This window comes from Phytophthora sojae (genome assembly GCF_000149755.1).
Source record: "Phytophthora sojae unplaced genomic scaffold PHYSOscaffold_2, whole genome shotgun sequence".
NCBI lineage: Eukaryota > Oomycota > Peronosporomycetes > Peronosporales > Peronosporaceae > Phytophthora > Phytophthora sojae.
The window spans coordinates 810081-828454 of record NW_009258116.1 but is presented as its reverse complement, the minus strand read 5'-3'; the positions used below and the strand labels follow the sequence as shown (position 1 = coordinate 828454).

Here is an 18374-nt window from a genome sequence, read left to right as displayed (position 1 = left end):
AACGAGGCAACCGCTTGTGTTCCGAACATCAAGGTGCTTCTGCATCAGCAGCTCGAAGGACGCCATGGTTTACTGTCACAACACCTGGCTGTTGCGTCTCGTACCTCATCGGCCGAATGGTTCTTACCTGAAGATCACAGCGTCGTGCAGGAAGCTATCGAACTACTGTTGAATGTGCTAACATCTTTGTCAATATGCCAACTGATACGCTCAACGTTCACTACGGCGGCCACTACAACGGGACCTTGACGCCGCCTTCGTCCAGATTCCGACCAAAGTACAATTGCAAGAACGATTTTTCAATCTTGCGGAGAGGCTTTACGATACAGTGGTAATGCCATGGGCCCGAATACTCTCTACCTCGAGGCTCTGATCTTCCGAACGAACCACTGCCTGCTATCTACGAGCGTGCTTCATTCTGACCGTTGCGAAAAGCGCCCTCAAAAATGCCCCTGCTTCACAGCACAACTTCGGGAGGTGCATGTCACTCACGGGGAAAAATGTTGGATTAACAATCCAGACTCTACACAGTCCCCTCAAGTATGCGGCTGTTGGAATGGTCAGTGGGTTATGAATGACGACGCAACGCGTATAATTCCGTACGACAATGTGCAGAGTGGAGGGGTGTTGATTTGGCTATTGTGCATTCAGCAGCTCGCAACTATCGACATTCAAGTATCTAGTTCAGCTGAAGAAGGCGGGAGCAAATACAGTGCACCCTGTTTTCTTTCAATTGGCACTATACCACTTGACTCACGGATAACACGTCAACAGCGCTGCCAGATGGAATGCACCTAGTGCTGGATGGCGGTTTCCGCGTATCCCGCACACATTCCAACGGTATCTCGTCGCTAGCGGCGAATACATCGTGAAAACCGGCCATCATGTAACCCAGCGCGACAAACCAGCTTATCATCGAACTCCAAGGGAACATTTCAGCGGCTGAGCTTTCCACTGGAAAACGCTGGCGGATATGTCTTCATCTGCCCGAGGTGCGAAGCTAACAAATCTGTAGTGGGTCACGACGATGGCTCTTCCGAAAACTGTATATATCGGTAGCGATGAGCCTCTTCGCTACCGATATACGTGTAAACCTGGTGAGGTCGAGGATATGGTGAACCTATAACACTAATCTGGAGCGGCAATATCAGCAACGTCAACAAACTGTTGTTGAAAAGCGAAAAAAAAAACTCACATACGAATAGTGTAGTATTGTTTAATTGATATCAAGAACAATCAGGCATCACATTGTATCTAACTTCCACCTTCACTGTTAAACAAGAATTCAGTTTATCGATTTGGTAATACTATTACTATTCACGACCGAGTATGAATTCTTGTAATAGGATAAAGTACGTAAATCCATTAGCTTCATAATCGTCGTATTTATTGTGTATCGGCACATTCGATAAGCACCAAACGTTCGAAGTTGACGGAGAGACTTCAGAGGGTTAATTGTAAAGCTCAGTGTGCGACTATCGAAGGTGGAGAGGTCTTTGGTGCCTTTACCACAGCATTGCGTGACTCTTCAGATTCGAAGTGGAGCAGCACCACTAAAACTAACATTGAAGCGACCATTAGCAGTTAACGTTGGAGAATCGCATATTAGACCCGAACATATTTCCGCTCTTCTATTCTATATCCTCAACAAACTTTAAAAAGTGGTTAATTTCACCCTTTAGTTTGCGGCAATCCTCGACCATATAATGGTGGTGGGTGGCGATAAGTACTCTGCAAAAAAAAGAACGCTGCATCGAAGTTTGAGCTCTTCCAACTCGAAAAGTCGCATGAGTTATCGAGATAGGTGTGGAAAACAATTGATACGCCAATAAGAAAGCGTCCATGGCCCTAAAGTATAACATCCCAGCTCAAATGCACTAGCATAACAAGGTAGTTCGTGAGAATTGATTATCATCGATAGCACCAAGCAACAACAGAAAAAAACTCAGCAGGGCCTGACTCCTGGTAAAAAGAAACAAACACAGTTGCCGAATAGCTCCGTGCGCAACATCAAGCTTTATTCAAAACAATTTTTTTTTTCACACGATCGTATCGTTTTCACACTCGCTACATAGCTCGTTTACATGTTTGCCACCCTCCCACGAAGTCGTGCAATCGATTCACAAACACCTTTTTTTGAGAAAACACCGGCTTTGGTTGATCTATATGTGTCAAAGGTGTCTGGAATCTTGCTGTGAGCGATTGTGCCCGGTATTTAGCTGATCTTTTGTGGCTCGGTCGCAATTTAACCACTTGCCAGCACTCCTCGCCATAGAAACCAACCGGGTCCTGATCATTCCGGGGTGTTTTAGAGTTTTCTCGGGGTAAGTGAGTGGAAAACTCATGATTTGATGGAGCGACGCTGCGCAGGCGATCGGATGGCCGCGATCCACACTTGTATAAGCTCTGTGTGGCCCGTTTCACTGGTCATTTACCAGCCTTTAGCTCAGTCTACGACGTCGCTGGGCGAACTAGGGGCCTTGACATTTAGAGTCAACGGCGGCTTTATTAGAGCCACGGATCATCGATACAGTACTACAGTAGTCTCTTGCTGACGTCGTTCTTCACTGGCGATGTCAGTGAGGCTGGACTTCGTGCACATCGGAGCTTGTAGCTGGCATCTGAGAAACTCGTACACTACGTGTTGCCAGCACTCTAAGCCCACGAACACGACCATCATCAGGCCCCCGGTCGAAGAAAGCGTAGCGCCGAAGATGGTTGGTTCGGCCGATTTGTGGATTGTTTTAGTGACATTTGTGATATTTTAGTCCGCCCAAATCTACCGGGACTATTCTTCACAGATGATGATGCATGCTATTTTCCCAGGACCATTTTTCACAGATCAGCTGTATAAGCGAGGGGTCCCTTTGCGCGCTCTACACAGACCATGTCGAGACCCTCCGGCACCTTACAGTAGTCCCGCACACAGCCAATCAACACCCGTGGCAGCGTACCATTTCTTCTCTGTCGCTTGTGGAGATGGCCCAGTCTTCCAGAAGGAACTCTGAGTAGAACCTTATTTGCAGGCTACTTCCCCCTGAATCGAGGCAGACAACTTGCTCACCCACACTGCCACAGGTGGATACCCAAGCAGCCACGTCACTTATTTATTGCAGCCTAACGTTATTACACGGGTCCGGCGGACCATTCAGAGCCTCAAAATGCTGTCTTGTCTGTCACTTGTGGTACAGTGATGTGCCCTCGATAAAGAGTTGGTAAACCTTATGACGCCTTAAACTTTATCTCGGGCGTGTACTGGTTGTGTATTATGAATTGCTCATACAAATCCTTTGATGTCTTATTTATTTTAGAAACAGAATACCACTCGGGTCTTCTTTGTTTAGGCACATTACTGGACACAGATGTACTTGCTCTCAGGCCAGGATATGATGGAAGCAACCAAGTCTATAGTACACAATAGACAAGCTCACAACTAGGTGTTTAGTTGTATGCACACTGTGCATTGTGCATTTCACAGGTCCCGCACAGCTGCTTTCACATCTGTGATGTAGGCGGGCCAAATATTTGTGTATCACATTGTTTGGACCAAATTGTGTCAAACACAAAATTATACCAGCTAGTACTCCCCACTTCTAGTCCTTCGATGTGTCCGATGCCAAGTTCAAATCAATTGCTTTATCTGCGGTATCTTACCTAGCACATTTGTTCCTGTCTGCCTGTGCCATGGTGTACCGGACATACTTAAATTTAGTAGAGAGATGGGTTGTAAAATGTTGCTCGTTAACACAGTCCATGAGCGAGCCTCGCGATTGAGTCGCGGCGAATCTACAGTATTCCACGAACTTCCTCAGCAGCCTGCTGACTGTAGTGCATATGTACCATGCAGACTCGATTCCCAGGGTTGACGTGCTGTACATGTATTAATAAACCCGCGCAAAACAAATTTAGTCCGGATTTTTTGCTGGGCTCTTTTATCCGCCTTTGCGTAACGGATAGACACAGGTCTGGCAGAAAAAGACCCCCGACGCCAACGCTGAGACGCTTCATAGTGTAACTGTCCCTCCCTCGGAGCTTTGGATCGATCGATCGATCGACCGATGGCGGCAAGCTTCCACGTCGCGTGCTGCTCCTTCCTGCGTTTGAGTTGCCGCAGCGACCACGAGCTGTTCTCGTCTTCCTACGTCAGGTACGGCGCTCCCCCACTCGCAGTGTGTGCAATGCTGCCGCCCGCCTGGAGTGAGCATGGCGCTCTCGATCTTTTGGTCTCTGATATCTTGTGTCGCTGTTCTATTTTGGTCTTCACTTTGACTGCAGGAGCAACAAGAAGCGCAGTTCCAAGGTTGGTATATTGGTGCCACCTAAATCTGATAACGCTGTCGGCTACAGGAGCATTTGGGCTCTTTTTGCGAGTGCACAGAACTGATATGTGAGTGATTGCCTTGCTTCCTAGTTGCTGCGCTGCTTCCCTCATTGCTGCCCGGACCACGCACCCAGAAGCTACTGTGGATGTTCACTGCACGTTTTGGTCACTTTTGAGTCTGTGGAGGATGCTGTCACCGCGGACCAGAATGAAGACCTCGTCGTGTGTGCTCGGTTCGAGTCCACGGCCAATGGAGCCACTTCGCGTGCTGGTGATGTCGTGAGTGCATTGCAACCGGATGACATTGTGGCGCTGCCCAGTAGCGCTCTATTACCGTCAGGGGATACAGAGAGTGACTGGGTTCGAGCTGAAAAGGCGGGCGACAGCTACCAGCAAAAATTTCCAGAGGTGAGGACTATATGAGCAGGCAGACAGAACTTTGTCACCACAGCACTAACTGGTTTCCTATGATTCGTGCTGCAGAATGCCATTCTCTACGTGCTGAACAACCACCGCAATCCACAATGGTATTACGGCTATGACAGCGGCTCCACCAAGACGCAGCGCGAGATGAAGCACGTGCTGGCTGTGTACGCACTCGTGCTGCACCCGCTTTCAGATCGCCGTAGCACTCGTGGGGCTTCGTTGCCCATAGCTCGGCTTGGAACGGTAATCGCTCGTCACCCGTCGCCGTCGTTTACGATGGTTTCTTACCGTCGCCAGAGCAACGTTTGTCGTCGAAAGCGGGAGAATGCACAAGACCTAGGCGCGACACAAGCCTTGGATGAGAACGCAGAAGGACCTACAGGTGGCGCTGCTACAGACGAAAGAGAGCCGTCTGCGTCGCAGTCAGAGGATATCGATAGAGCTGGGTTCGCGACGGCGCAAGCTCTTAGGAGCATGGTTCCCGAACGGGCTACTAGTCATCTACAAGTTGACGCCGAATGTGACGGAGCAGTGACGTTCCAGGCCGATTCCAGAGCTTTTGATGAGTTGGGCGCCGCTGATGATGATGAAGCTGGGAACCCTTTTTCGTCTATTCCACCGTTGGGTCAAGAATCGCCTTGCTGCCACTTTTGTTTGGGCCCTCTGTTGGAACCCCCGCATGCCCGCCAAGATACGATGGAACGTCTACAACTGATGCTGCTTGTGCTGCTCTTTATGAGAAGTACGCCACTGGGCGATTTCTCGTTTCACTTCAGTAAGATGGATTCGCAAATTCGTCGTAATTGGTTATCCAATCTTTCACAGTTTGAGCAGTTACGCCAGGGCGAGGAATCCTCGGCGCACGAGTTGCTGACTCACATCAGGTCATCATTTTCGTTGGCGTATTTCGTATCCAAGCGATCGCATTCCGACGTTGGACATTCTGGACGCGAGCAAGCGGTGTTACGGTCGTGTGCCAATCTACTGTTCGACGCGTTCTCCTCTACCCGAGTGCAGCAGATTCTAGAGTCGGCAAGCGTGACTCAAGTCGATGAGAGGGGACAGGAGCGCACAGTTCCCGGGTCATGTGAGCATTTCGGCCATTTAATCGCGGATCTGTTTGATGAACTCACGAGTCTTCTGGATAATCGCTCTGACCCTCGAGCTGCTGCGCTCTCGCGTGATGATATAAATTATGGGCACTCCACCATTCCGCACATTGTGGATGATATCCTATCACTGGTATACGCAGCCCCCAAGTATCGGTCACTACGTACCACAACGTCAGCCCTGCTGCTTCGTAAAAATGACGCCTTGGAGACTGCAGCCCGCAGGTTGTTCCGAGCGTGTGAGCTTCAGCAGGCGTGGAATTCATCCATCCAACGTCTTGATCGGTGCTCCGACTCAACTCCAGCAGACCACGCGCGGGACCAGCCAGATGTCCAGCAGGAAAAAGCTGTCCATAACTTGCCAACCCCTTCGAATGATAAGTGGACCGGTCGGTGGTTCTTGGAGCCGACATCGATCTCGATTACGCCTGTTTCTTCGCAGATGGGCGCCGACTATGGTAGTGCGATGACTCTAGCTACCGGTCCCTCCCTGTTGTCGGTCTTGGGACTGATTCGCATCTTTGCCAGCATTGACCTGGCTCTCGAGAATCTACAGCTTTCCGTGGGGTCATCGATAAGGGGCACAGGTCGGAAGCGGGCGGTGTTCGTATTGGATGGGCAAGCGCACCCGATAAAAACCTTGCCGAATGATGTGGTGGCGGCGGCAGGAGTGGCGCTGTTTGGTGATTGCTGGGGACTCAACGAATACCAGGGCCGCGTATCGGATGATCGATCATCGATGGAGCTTCTTCTGACAATTTTACCTCTCCAGACCTCAAGTCAAGACTGGGGTAAAAGTGATAGGGTGTGGTCAGCGCAACGAGTACACTTGCATGTGGCGCTTGAGGGTGAGCGAGATGGCAAAGAAAGTTTCTCGGTATTTGCGCACGTGACAACAGTCTGGGAAGCACCTTCTCCTCAACATTCTTGGCCGCCCAACGTGCAGAGCGATCTTGAGGTAAACCTATCGTGGTCGCCAACGCTGGAGGTACTTGCAGTTTTTGTGGGGACTGCATGAGCGTTTGTGCGGGGATGGGGCGAGATCGTTGGACGATTCGATAACTGTTGCGCTGCCAGGTGTATTGTCGTCTGAAGCCTGCCGTTGTCCCCTCAAGTCCACTGACTTGAAGTCACCTGCGGTCACAGTTGTTGAACTTAAATCCTGCCTAAAGTGGTGTCTGTTTCTTCAGCGCAGTGTATCTTCTTGGGCAAGAGGTTCCAGTATACTAGTATCGCTTTATGGAGAACCGATCTGCATACTGTACTCATCCACGCGCGATTTGCCGTCAGATGAGCCGTCCTCGACCAGCTGAAGATCCTTGACGGGAAACGATGCTGTACAGTACTGGATGATTTGCAGTTGAGAAAAATCTCGCTTTGCAACAAGAGAAGAAGCGCTTGCCGACATAGAGCAGCCTACACACACTGTTGGCTGTGAGCGCAACAAGGATAGCGTGGTAGCCTGGTAGGTCAGTTTAGAATTTGCTTCGAGAAAGCCTAAGCCAAGTCTTAACTACGATGCCACCGACGCCGCTTGCCACCGGAGACTACCTGCTGGTCCTCCCGGAGGACGTCAAGCAGGCTGTCGGCGGAGCCTTCTACGGCGTGGTCATGTCGATGACTCGCTCATCGGCCCGCGTGAAGTCTGTCACGACGACCCTACCTGGAACTTACACGCTCGCCAAGTCGTTGGCTGGGAGGCGTCGAGTACCCAGTTCGGAAGCGGAAGGTCAACAACCGGGAGTCTGGCTGCGGAAGGCAGTCTGCGTGCAAACCGGAGATTTTCATTACTACGGCCAAGTTGTACAGGTCAAGGGGGAGCGTCTCTGCGTCTCCACGTACCTCGGTGTGAAGGAGTGGCCAGTGCAGCAAGTCGCCGGCGAGGTGTATCCGGTCATCGCCCTGATCATGGGTTCCCAGCGCTGGGCGATCCGAACGTGGGCGTTTGAAGCCCTGGAGACCGCTCACGACCGACTCCTGGACGCCATCTTGGAGGGCGAGGCGAACAAACCACTCCCAAGCAGCGGGCTAACAGCAATTGTACCAGAACTCAAGGAACGAACGGACCTGCACGTGGAGTGGCTGGCCGCGGACTCTGGTGCTTCTCATACTACGTCCCTAGACCACGTGCTCCGGTATGTGTACTATGTGGACGGTAAACGTGAGGTCCCGGACACTATGCGCGATCGACTAGGCCAATCATTTTACGACGAACCAAGTTCCCCAGTCATGGACGGGCCGGCATCGGAAGGAGCGGACAGCTTCTTCGAGCCATGGGGAGAAGAAGACGACGTTGGACACGTCGGCGGCGGCCATGGCGACATCCCCGCTGCCGTGCCACCGACAGAGGAGCGCAGCGAAAACCAACTGCAAAACACGGAGCTCTGGCGGCAGACCAACGCGTCCGCCAGGTCCAAAACGGACGACGCAACCGGTCATTCGTCTACAAACCTCGAACTCGAGGTGATCGAGCTACTCCAGAAGCACCGACCGGACCTTCTCGCACCGTACCTCTCCAAGGCGCCGCCAGCTCCTGCGCGAAAGCGACCGATCGAGTCCGAACCAAGTCATGCATCGAAGAAGGCCCGCTGTGGCTTCTCACCTACGACGGAACAAGAACGAGCTCACATGGCCATCACTAGTGATCAACACAAAGGTAAGTCCAATGATGCCTTTGTTGACTATGTGTTGTCGGTTGCCCCGTTTGTTGCCCACCCGAGCGTACGACCTCGCGTTCGGCAAACACGAACTGTCAATCATGCATTTCAAGCGCGTTGGTTTCTTGGACAAGCTACGTTCGCTGGCCCCGGGTATCGTCAATATGTCGGACTACCAAGTATCGGCGCCAAAGCCGGAGACGCCCAGCACCTGGGCTGACCTCAGCTCATCGACACACAGCTTCGTGGAGTACTGCAGAGATCTATGTGACACTACGACCGTACGCGTAGCGGAGGCGCTGGACCAGTTTGTCCTCGCAATGGAAGGCTGGAAGCAGATCCGCGACGATGAGTTACCTATCCTGGTGTTGTGGATCGATGCGACGCTGGAGAAGTATCGCAGTGCGGTTCTGCAAGATCTTCACGACGGAACGGCATACAGATCGGAAGCAGCCTTGTGGTTCTCCACGGCAAACCCGGAAGTCCACACTCTCCTCTTTGCGGTTCTTGGGGACCGCACCATGCAAGGAAGACGCGGTCCTGCGGCGCCCAGCAGAAGCCCCATGGGTCCATCAGACTCGCCTCCAGTGACAGGGCGCCGTCGCACGTTGGCAGCAGAGCGCAGAATCCCCGCGGATGTAGTGGCAAGCATCCCAGTCAGAGACGGTAAGGAGGTTTGTCTCCACTATATATCTCAACGCGGCTGCAACCCGCACGACCCGGACCACTGCACGTTCAAGAACCGCCTCCACTTTGTACCAGCCTCCATTTTACCCAAGCTTCGTAACTACATCACGTCTCGCCTCGGCGGTGTCTGCAAAATGCTGAGCGACAAGTGAAGAAGTCCGGGTCGTGTCGGTCAAACACGGCCTGGACAGAAGGTTCGACACTCGCAACACGCTCGGCGCGCGGACGTTATGGTGGGCACCGGTTCAGAAGACGAGCGTACTGTGCAGATTGTAGACGTGATCAAGGAGTCAACCCAGCCACGCAATACAGCTAACCCTTTTGCTCGTTCGTACAAGCGCAACCTGGTAGAAAACTCCGCCATTCATTCTGTTCCCCGCGGAGCCCTTCCCACAAGCCGCTCTCCGTTTCCGTCAGGACCCGATCTCATCTACGTAACGGCCGCTCCCACTGCGAGGCCCCAGTCCTCGCTAGAGCTGTCGCCTGACACGCGGCCACAGCCCGCGCGATCGCTACACGTCCGCTCGGTACGGTCAGAGCCTTAGTCTCTGATCGTCACCCCTACGCGCACAATGCGGATCACCATAGACCAGAGTAACTGGAAGTCGTGCAGGATGCCACGCCGGACGAGCCTCGCACGAGAGTGCAGTGCTTGCCAAGCCTCAACCCCACCAGAGGCGGTGGCCACGATACACTCCGTTTCCCCCTCGTGGGTACAAGCTGTGCTGGAGCGCGACCTGCAGAAACACGAACGCGATCGGGCCCGCAGGCTCAGTTTGCACCTACAGCGACACGGAATTACGATCAAGAACCCGCCAGTCAAGCCGGATAATCACGCGCTAGACGCCACGATGCAGCACGCACTCTCTCGGCTTGCTCTACAGCACGGTCACAGCCTGGTCAAAATTGTGGAGCTGGTGCGAGGACAAACAACGGAAGACCCACGGCCAAACAAAGCACTATGCCCAGATCGACTTCGGCGGCTCCTGGCCGGATATCAGCACTGCGATCTTATCTGCCAAATTGCTGCCGTAGGCGTCTCCCCGCGGTGGCAAGTGCAGAGGTCCCAACGCCAAGCTGTCCCCGACAATCACCAGTCAGCCAACCGGCACTTGCACGCAGTGCTGCGCAGTATCCGCCGCGGACAAGATGCCGGCCAGTATCTCGTGCTCGACGACACCATCCTGCGACGCTGGAAAAACACGCACGTGAGCCCCTTGGGCACAGTCGCCAAGAAGGACATCGACCCCAGCATTGAAGTCCGGCTCATCCACGACTTGTCGTTTCCCCGCGGTCGATCAACGAACGAGGCATCTGCAAAATCCGAGTTCCCCCCGATCGACTACCGTCATGTCGTCGCCATTGTACGGCGCATCGAGGCGTGCGCTGCAAGATTTCCCGGGCGCACGATCTGGATTTTGAAAGGTGACGTAAAGGGTGCCTTCCGCCACCTGATGCTGGCCAGTCGACACGTCCGCTGGATGGGCGCACGGATCCCTCAGTGCCGGGCACTCATCGTCGATATGTCCGCGCCTTTCGGCTGGACGGGTTCCCCTGCCTATTACGGCGTCTTCGGTAGTGCCATCTCCTGGCATGTCGGTCGGGAGAGCCCAGCGACAATACTCGGCGACACGACTTCAACGGATCGAGAAGCCTTCTTCCCCTACGAGTGGGTGGACGACAATATCCCGGTCGAACCGGACACTGCTGGACGGCTACAAGCGGCGGAAGCGTGTCTCCGACTCGCTATGATGGCGGTGCTTGGCCCTCGTGCCATTAACGAGGCGAAGTTCTCCGCGTGGAGCACCAACATCGAAGTGCTCGGACTCGAGTTCAACAGCGACGCAAGGACTGTGGCAATGCCACGTGACAAGCTGGGCAAAGCTGCTGCGCGCGTGACAAACCTCCAGCGCGCATCGTCGGCTTCGCGCCACGAGCTAAACTGCCTCCTAGGGAGTCTCCGCCACGTAATGTGCATCCTCCGGTCGGCAAAACCGTTCTACCAGCGTGTACACACCGCCAGCAAGCGCGCTCCGTCCCGGGGTCGAGTTCCTATCGGCGATTCCATTCGCCTAGATCTCCGATGGTTCCAGTACATCTTGATTCATGGCCTATGGTCTGGTCTACCTTCGTCAATGTTTGGTGAGGACCCCCCAATCGACGTCCACTGGTACATGGATGCCAGTGACTACGGGCTAGCGGTCGCGGATTCAGCCCAGCAGCGCTCTATCCAGCTCACATTCGACGACCAAGAACGCTCAATGATTCGTGGGACGAAAGGTGATCATCTCTTCAACATCAATGTACGGGAGCTGCTCTGCGTCGCACTAGCTGCGGTGCTATGGACTCTGAACCCCGCTCGTCGACGATGATACACATCAGGGCTTGGTCCGACAACTCCAGCGCGGTCACGTGGACTAACCGCCTGCACAGCGACAATTTGTTTGCCCAAGAACTACTTCGCGCGATCGGCCTGTGCGAGTCCGCTCAACGTTTCCGGGTATCGGCGGGTCATCTGCCGGGCAAATGCAACACCTTAGCAGATGCCGGTTCCCGACAACACACTGATCGACTTGCTCGCCTTTGGACTAACGCTACTGGTTCTTGGACGCAGACACCCGTTCCGCCACGATTCCGGAAGATATATCAATCATTCTCAGCGAACTTCAATCCCGAGCACTGGCCGACTCAAGCTACCGTACATACATGGCGACCTGGCGGCAATGGTACTCCTGGTGTAGCACCCAAGGCCTCCTCCCGTGGCTCACAGGCGATCGACAACAGGACTCGGCTCAGCTTATCCGGTTTGCGGTCTTCTGCTGGCGACCCGCTCCTCCAGCGCGAGGAAACTCAGCCAGCACCATTTTGTCCAAGATTGGCCATCTCAGCTGGATTCATCGACGGTTCTGTGGGTTCCCGGTCGGCCTCCACGAAGGTCACCAACTGGCCATGCGCGGGATGTCAAGGCTGTCGCCACCGCCCCAGCGCAAAGACCCGTTCACCGTCGACTTGCTCCGATGCATGCGCTCCCAGCTCAAGTTCGACTCCACCCATGACCGCGTCCTGAGGGGGGCTGCGGTCATGGGCATCTTCTTTATGCTAAGGCGCTCGGAATACCTACCCGTATCAAGAACTACGCCATTCAATGCCGTGACGTCAGCTTCAGGACGGCCACAGGACAACTAGCGACCACGCGTGCAGAGGCGGCGCTGGTCGCGATCCATTTTCGCGGAGGAAAAGCTGATCGGAGGGGAGTCGGCGCAACGCGCACCCTCGGAAAGTCGGGTGTCCGCTGGCTGTGCCCAGTTCGAGCCTGCTGGACTCTCGTTCGCCTCGCCAAGATCCGACAAGCTCAAGATGGTGAACCGCTGTGTACGACGAGCCTCGGGACGCCTCTGACAGCAGCAGCCATGACTCTCGCCATCAAGCAAGCAGCCTCGAGAGCAGGCCTAGATCCGTGTGCATATGGAACGCATTCGATACGCCGCGGCGGAGCAACCGCAATGCTTGGGGCAGGAGTCGATCGTCTCGTGATCAAGCACTTCGGTCGCTGGAGCTCGGACTGCTACGAGCAATACACGCGAATGGATGGCCTGACCATTTCAAATCTGGCTACGAGAATGGTGGCTGCAGATGCAGTCAATGTCAAAGCTGTCGGGACGGCGGGGCCACTCCACGCCGCACCCCTCGGCTGGAGTTCCATTCCCGCTTTGAATGAACTGACTGCAGCCCCCAAGTGCGATGTTTGAAGGTGCAAATGTATCTTATTTTGAGCTGGGGTGAGTACACAATGGACGGACATTGGCTGAGTTGTTAGCAGACTAAACGACTGTAATGTACCTCACCAAAAACTAACTAACTCTGAGTACACAAATGGCACGTGGTAGGCTTCCACACAACTCCGCAGTCTTTCAAGATCAGACGATGGGTCCATTTCGTGGTCTAAATAGTTCCAATATACGTGGAACTAACTGAACACCTAGCGATGAAGAACACAAACCAAAGTTGCGCTGTTTACAAGCCGATCTCCGAGGATATTTCCTCCACCCGATGGCGTAGATGGAGTCGGTGGCACTCTTGCTTGAGCGTTTGGGCAAAGGTCGAAGATGCAGGCGAACGTTGAATTCAGAAACCGAAACGGACATTGGTGTATGGGTCTTGGCAACGAGACTGCCCGTAAACCGTAAATTGTTGTCTTCTCAGCAACGTGGCTACGCAAAAAAGTTTAGTCCATGGATACTCAAATTGTGCATATACATGTACTCTATTTGGACTATTGTTTTACGTCAGTGCGTAATGCGCTGAGCTCAAATCTCCACCAGAAAGAGTATTACAGTACATGTATTATGGTAAAGCCGATCCGGTGTGTGCCGATTAAGTAAAACTAACTAGACAAACCTTGTCTACTTTCGGCGTGCAAGCGAGCATATTAGTGCGTACGATAACAAGTATGTTTGTGAGTATATCTCTTCATCTGCTCCAGGCGCGAATATGCCAACGCTCTACTTCTCTGCACTTAAGAATCGACAATTCAATTTAACCTCATTTCTTGTGATCCCACCTGATTGGCTAAATATATGATTTCAACCATATGATCGGGTTTTAGGTTGATTAGAGAGCAAGCTCACAAAATTGCTTAGAAAAACCTCAAAATCTAGACTAATGCCACGACTTTCGCACGCGTCCTACGACAGCGAAATGCACAGCACTGTATCGACAGCTAACCAAGCTTTCCCATGATACCATTTTGGTGTAATATCGCCAAAAATTGTAGCCACTTCGCAAAAAAAACATAATGCTACCCAAAATTGGGCTTTCAAAATTTGTTCTGTTTCCCATATTCCTGCTGTTTTTGAGCAGCCAATAGTATAACCCGAAACCACCAAATCTCAGCTTTCTTTTGAGCTATTTTCTGTCTCCGACAGATGTTTTTTGATTTTTTAGAGCTGAAACATAGAACTGTCGATTCTTAGGTGGGCCAGAGAAGTACCGGTCGAGCTGTAGAGATCGAGTATATTTTGAGTCAATGAAGGTGGACTAGCTAGCCATTTAGCGAAAAATATATCGCGTCTGCGTATTATATATTACGTGTGAATCAAGTCGAAAGCCTGTAAACATAGTGGGATTGATACTATTACGGCGAACATGTATTGTTTCGAAAAACTTCACGGGTTCAAGGAAGTTTGTACCCCGATTTTCGATCGTCTGGACGTACTCGATACTTAATTGGCACGTCAACATTCTGTTGAATCACGCTTTTTCAGTTGACGCTTCGCTACTAGAAATGTCTTTTTGGCCCTGTCGGCGTTTATCAGTAAAAAAGAAATTGAGCTATTCGCCACGAGTGGAACAACAAACTTGCACCGATACTCGAAAAGCAATGCAGCGTTTCTCTATTCGACATAACTTGTGAAACACAAAGTAGTATCTAACTTGCAGACGTTTGACGTTCGTTATAAGTTTTCACTTTACACCGGTGGTCTGTTAGCAAGCATTTTTGGCGAATTTGTCCTTTATCAAAATGGATGCAGTGCCTGTAGAATCACCTACTACAATTGCTGGATTGCAAATAAGTAAAGCGATGCTGAATTTGTTGATGTGGTGGGGCAATCCAGTGGAACTTTGGTGCTAGTGACGCTCCAAAAGTTTCAAAATGGAACCTACAGACAAAGGGTACCTGTTCCAGTCGAGCGCCATTGTGTCAAAAACTCTGGTGTGCGTGTTTCTCGCAGCGAGTATCTCGTCTATGATAATTCTACGGTTGCCTCGCACAAGCTGGGTCAAAGTACGCGAAGCTCTGCTACCGGTTATGGTACGAGCCAGGTTCAAGGCCGATAAAAGTTGCTGCCAACTATTGTTCTCTCTGCGACTGGCTCACAAGAGGAAACCTGGATCCAGGGTGTCACGCTAGCGCTACAGACCAAATAGCTACACTTCCTCGATCTAATACAAGGCTGCCAAAGTGTACAACAGGTCAGGCCATGAGAAGCAAACAAGAAGCGCCGCCAGAGGACGTCACAAATACATGCGCTGACCACTTTTTGACTACTTGTGTCCTCCTCTTCAGCCCTGTCACCGGACTCGTCGGTAACGACGCGGGACTAACTGGAGCGTAGACGACCTGGTGTCCGAGGAGCGCGCGAGCTAAGCCGTTGTCGTCGCTCTCTACCCGGCGGCTCGTCGCTTTTCTCTCCTCAGCCACTTCACCCGCCCTGGTCCCGCCACAATTCAACGGGGAGCGTCGCCGTTGAGGCTGTGTCAGCGTGGCGTTTAGTCCGACGAAGCAGCGAGATGGTTAGCTCGGCCGACCATGTATTATCGTGTGTTTTGCTCATAAGCTGACATTTTAGTCCGCAAATTGATAATCAGTCTGGACTAATTTTCACAGATCAGGTGCATTCTATTTTCTAGACTATTTTTCACAGATCAGACAACACCTAGCACCAAGCTAATACTACGCCGATGCCCGAGTGCAGAACGCCAGGGGTCGACGCTGGAGTGGCTCCGCGCAGCATTGTTGATCTGGATAGCGAGTAGCGTGCAGATTCAACATTGGTGTCGCCTACTTTACAGCACAAAATTTGAGGAAACGGGATCAATTTTGTTTTGACGGGGCGTGGATAGAGCGTGAGTGGGCTGATGATATGCTCCACAAGACACCGTTGGCCGGAGTGTGTTTCCCTGAACTAGCGCAAATACAAGTAAACTGTAGTCTGTGTATGTGTGGATCCTCGAAGGATTCAGCTTGTCTGCTTCGATTTGAAGCAGCCCTTACTTACCAAGGTATTGGTAAGTACTTATCTTGCGCGAGCTTGTCACCTTGTAGAGCTGCAGTTCATATCAGTAGAAAGTGTTCTACTCACCAGCCTGCCACGCTCTAGCCCCACACGCAGTCAAAAGCTGTGCGCCAAATGCATCTACTCCATGCAGCCCGTAGTATCCCGAACGCATACCCACGATGCATGTTGCCCCCCCCCCCCCGCAGAGATCTTGGCTAGGTCCAAAATTGCGCGTAAGCTGTTCGGCGCTTTCTCGTGATTAAACGGTCCACGAAGAAAAAACTCCAAAGATCTTCAGCTGGTCGAGTCGGATCATCTGCCGGGAAATCGCGCATAGCAGATTGGCTCACGCTCGAGTTGAGTCTCAAATGAACAAAAATGCGGTAACTCTGGGCTGTAAGGATGCGAAACTAGAGCAGCACTGCGTATTATAGTCCGACTCAGCACCAGCAATCTCCATGGGATCATCTCATCACCACATAGATAAATTATGCCGTCCCCACAAATACCGAGTGCGCTTTGAGCGTTGATGAGCACGATAAGCCATGTACGTTTGACAGTCTGGAGTGCTGGCGAGAAGGTGTGCCCCACTCAGTCGTTATTTCGGCAGAAACGGAGAAACCCTTTTCGCCGTCGCGCTCATCTTCAAGCGCCACATGCAAATACACTCGTTGGTCAAACGACGAAGCACCAATTCTGTCCGAGTGCCGACTCGAAGTCTTGACCAACAGAAGCAGATCTATAGATATTCTATCGTCCGATACGCGGCCCTGGTATTCGTTGAGTCCCCAGCAATCGCCAAACAGCGCCACTCCTGCCGCCACCACCACATCATTCGGCAAGGTTTTTATCGGGTGCGCTTGCCCATCCAATACGAACACCGCCCGCTTCCGACCTGTGCCCCTTATCGATGACCCCACGGAAAGCTGTAGATTCTCGAGAGCCAGGTCAATGCTGGCAAAGATGCGAATCAGTCCCAAGACCGACAACAGGGAGGGACCGGTAGCTAGAGTCATCGCACTACCATAGTCGGCGCCCATCTGCGAAGAAACAGGCGTAATCGAGATCGATGTCGGCTCCAAGAACCACCGACCGGTCCACTTATCATTCGAAGGGGTTGGCAAGTTATGGACAGCTTTTTCCTGCTGGACATCTGGCTGGTCCCGCGCGTGGTCTGCTGGAGTTGAGTCGGAGCACCGATCAAGACGTTGGATGGATGAATTCCACGCCTGCTGAAGCTCACACGCTCGGAACAACCTGCGGGCTGCAGTCTCCAAGGCGTCATTTTTACGAAGCAGCAGGGCTGACGTTGTGGTACGTAGTGACCGATACTTGGGGGCTGCGTATACCAGTGATAGGATATCATCCACAATGTGCGGAATGGTGGAGTGCCCATAATTTATATCATCACGCGAGAGCGCAGCAGCTCGAGGGTCAGAGCGATTATCCAGAAGACTCGTGAGTTCATCAAACAGATCCGCGATTAAATGGCCGAAATGCTCACATGACCCGGGAACTGTGCGCTCCTGTCCCCTCTCATCGACTTGAGTCACGCTTGCCGACTCTAGAATCTGCTGCACTCGGGTAGAGGAGAACGCGTCGAACAGTAGATTGGCACACGACCGTAACACCGCTTGCTCGCGTCCAGAATGTCCAACGTCGGAATGCGATCGCTTGGATACGAAATACGCCAACGAAAATGATGACCTGATGTGAGTCAGCAACTCGTGCGCCGAGGATTCCTCGCCCTGGCGTAACTGCTCAAACTGTGAAAGATTGGATAACCAATTACGACGAATTTGCGAATCCATCTTACTGAAGTGAAACGAGAAATCGCCCAGTGGCGTACTTCTCATAAAGAGCAGCACAAGCAGCATCAGTTGTAGACGTTCCATCGTATCTTGGCGGGCATGCGGGGGTTCCAACAGAGGGCCCAAACAAAAGTGGCAGCAAGGCGATTCTTGACCCAACGGTGGAATAGACGAAAAAGGATTCCCAGCTTCATCATCATCAGCGGCGCCCAACTCATCAAAAGCTCTGGAATCGGCCTGGAACGTCACTGCTCCGTCACATTCGGCGTCAACTTGTAGATGACTAGTAGCCCGTTCGGGAACCATGCTCCTAAGAGCTTGCGCCGTCGCGAACCCAGCTCTATCGATATCCTCTGACTGCGACGCAGACGGCTCTCTTTCGTCTGTAGCAGCGCCACCTGTAGGTCCTTCTGCGTTCTCATCCAAGGCTTGTGTCGCGCCTAGGTCTTGTGCATTCTCCCGCTTTCGACGACAAACGTTGCTCTGGCGACGGTAAGAAACCATCGTAAACGACGGCGACGGGTGACGAGCGATTACCGTTCCAAGCCGAGCTATGGGCAACGAAGCCCCACGAGTGCTACGGC

The 18374-nt window shown here is 52.5% G+C and overlaps 6 protein-coding genes across 6 annotated transcripts; 5 read left to right on the top strand and 1 right to left on the bottom strand.

Moving 5' to 3' along the window:
• Positions 1–4420: 4420 nt before the first annotated feature.
• Positions 4421–4927, top strand: PHYSODRAFT_408822 (hypothetical protein; the record flags this gene model as incomplete). Its single annotated transcript, XM_009520014.1, has 2 exons — positions 4421–4729; positions 4805–4927. Coding segments are annotated over 2 exons (432 nt in total), but the record flags the coding sequence as incomplete, so codon positions are not given.
• Positions 4928–5023: 96 nt separating this feature from the next.
• Positions 5024–6874, top strand: PHYSODRAFT_295588 (hypothetical protein; the record flags this gene model as incomplete). The annotated part of the gene is made up of 1 exon (XM_009520013.1): positions 5024–6874. The coding sequence occupies one exon, from the start codon at positions 5024–5026 to the stop codon at positions 6872–6874; it is 1851 nt and encodes a 616-aa protein (XP_009518308.1).
• A 476-nt stretch (positions 6875–7350) lies between these two features.
• Positions 7351–9352, top strand: PHYSODRAFT_344366 (hypothetical protein; the record flags this gene model as incomplete). The annotated part of the gene is made up of 2 exons (XM_009520012.1): positions 7351–8512; positions 8577–9352. The coding sequence occupies exons 1-2, from the start codon at positions 7375–7377 to the stop codon at positions 9350–9352; spliced, it is 1914 nt and encodes a 637-aa protein (XP_009518307.1). The 5' UTR covers positions 7351–7374.
• Positions 9353–9814: 462 nt separating this feature from the next.
• PHYSODRAFT_324285 (hypothetical protein) lies at positions 9815–12599 on the top strand (the record flags this gene model as incomplete). Its single annotated transcript, XM_009520011.1, has 3 exons — positions 9815–11561; positions 11971–12323; positions 12402–12599. The coding sequence occupies 3 exons, from the start codon at positions 9815–9817 to the stop codon at positions 12597–12599; spliced, it is 2298 nt and encodes a 765-aa protein (XP_009518306.1).
• Positions 12600–12610: 11 nt separating this feature from the next.
• Positions 12611–12826, top strand: PHYSODRAFT_409569 (hypothetical protein; the record flags this gene model as incomplete). The annotated part of the gene is made up of 1 exon (XM_009520010.1): positions 12611–12826. A coding segment is annotated over one exon (216 nt), but the record flags the coding sequence as incomplete, so codon positions are not given.
• A 3641-nt stretch (positions 12827–16467) lies between these two features.
• Positions 16468–18294, bottom strand: PHYSODRAFT_295586 (hypothetical protein; the record flags this gene model as incomplete). The annotated part of the gene is made up of 1 exon (XM_009520009.1): positions 16468–18294. The coding sequence occupies one exon, from the start codon at positions 18292–18294 to the stop codon at positions 16468–16470; it is 1827 nt and encodes a 608-aa protein (XP_009518304.1).
• Between the last annotated feature and the right edge of the window lie 80 nt (positions 18295–18374).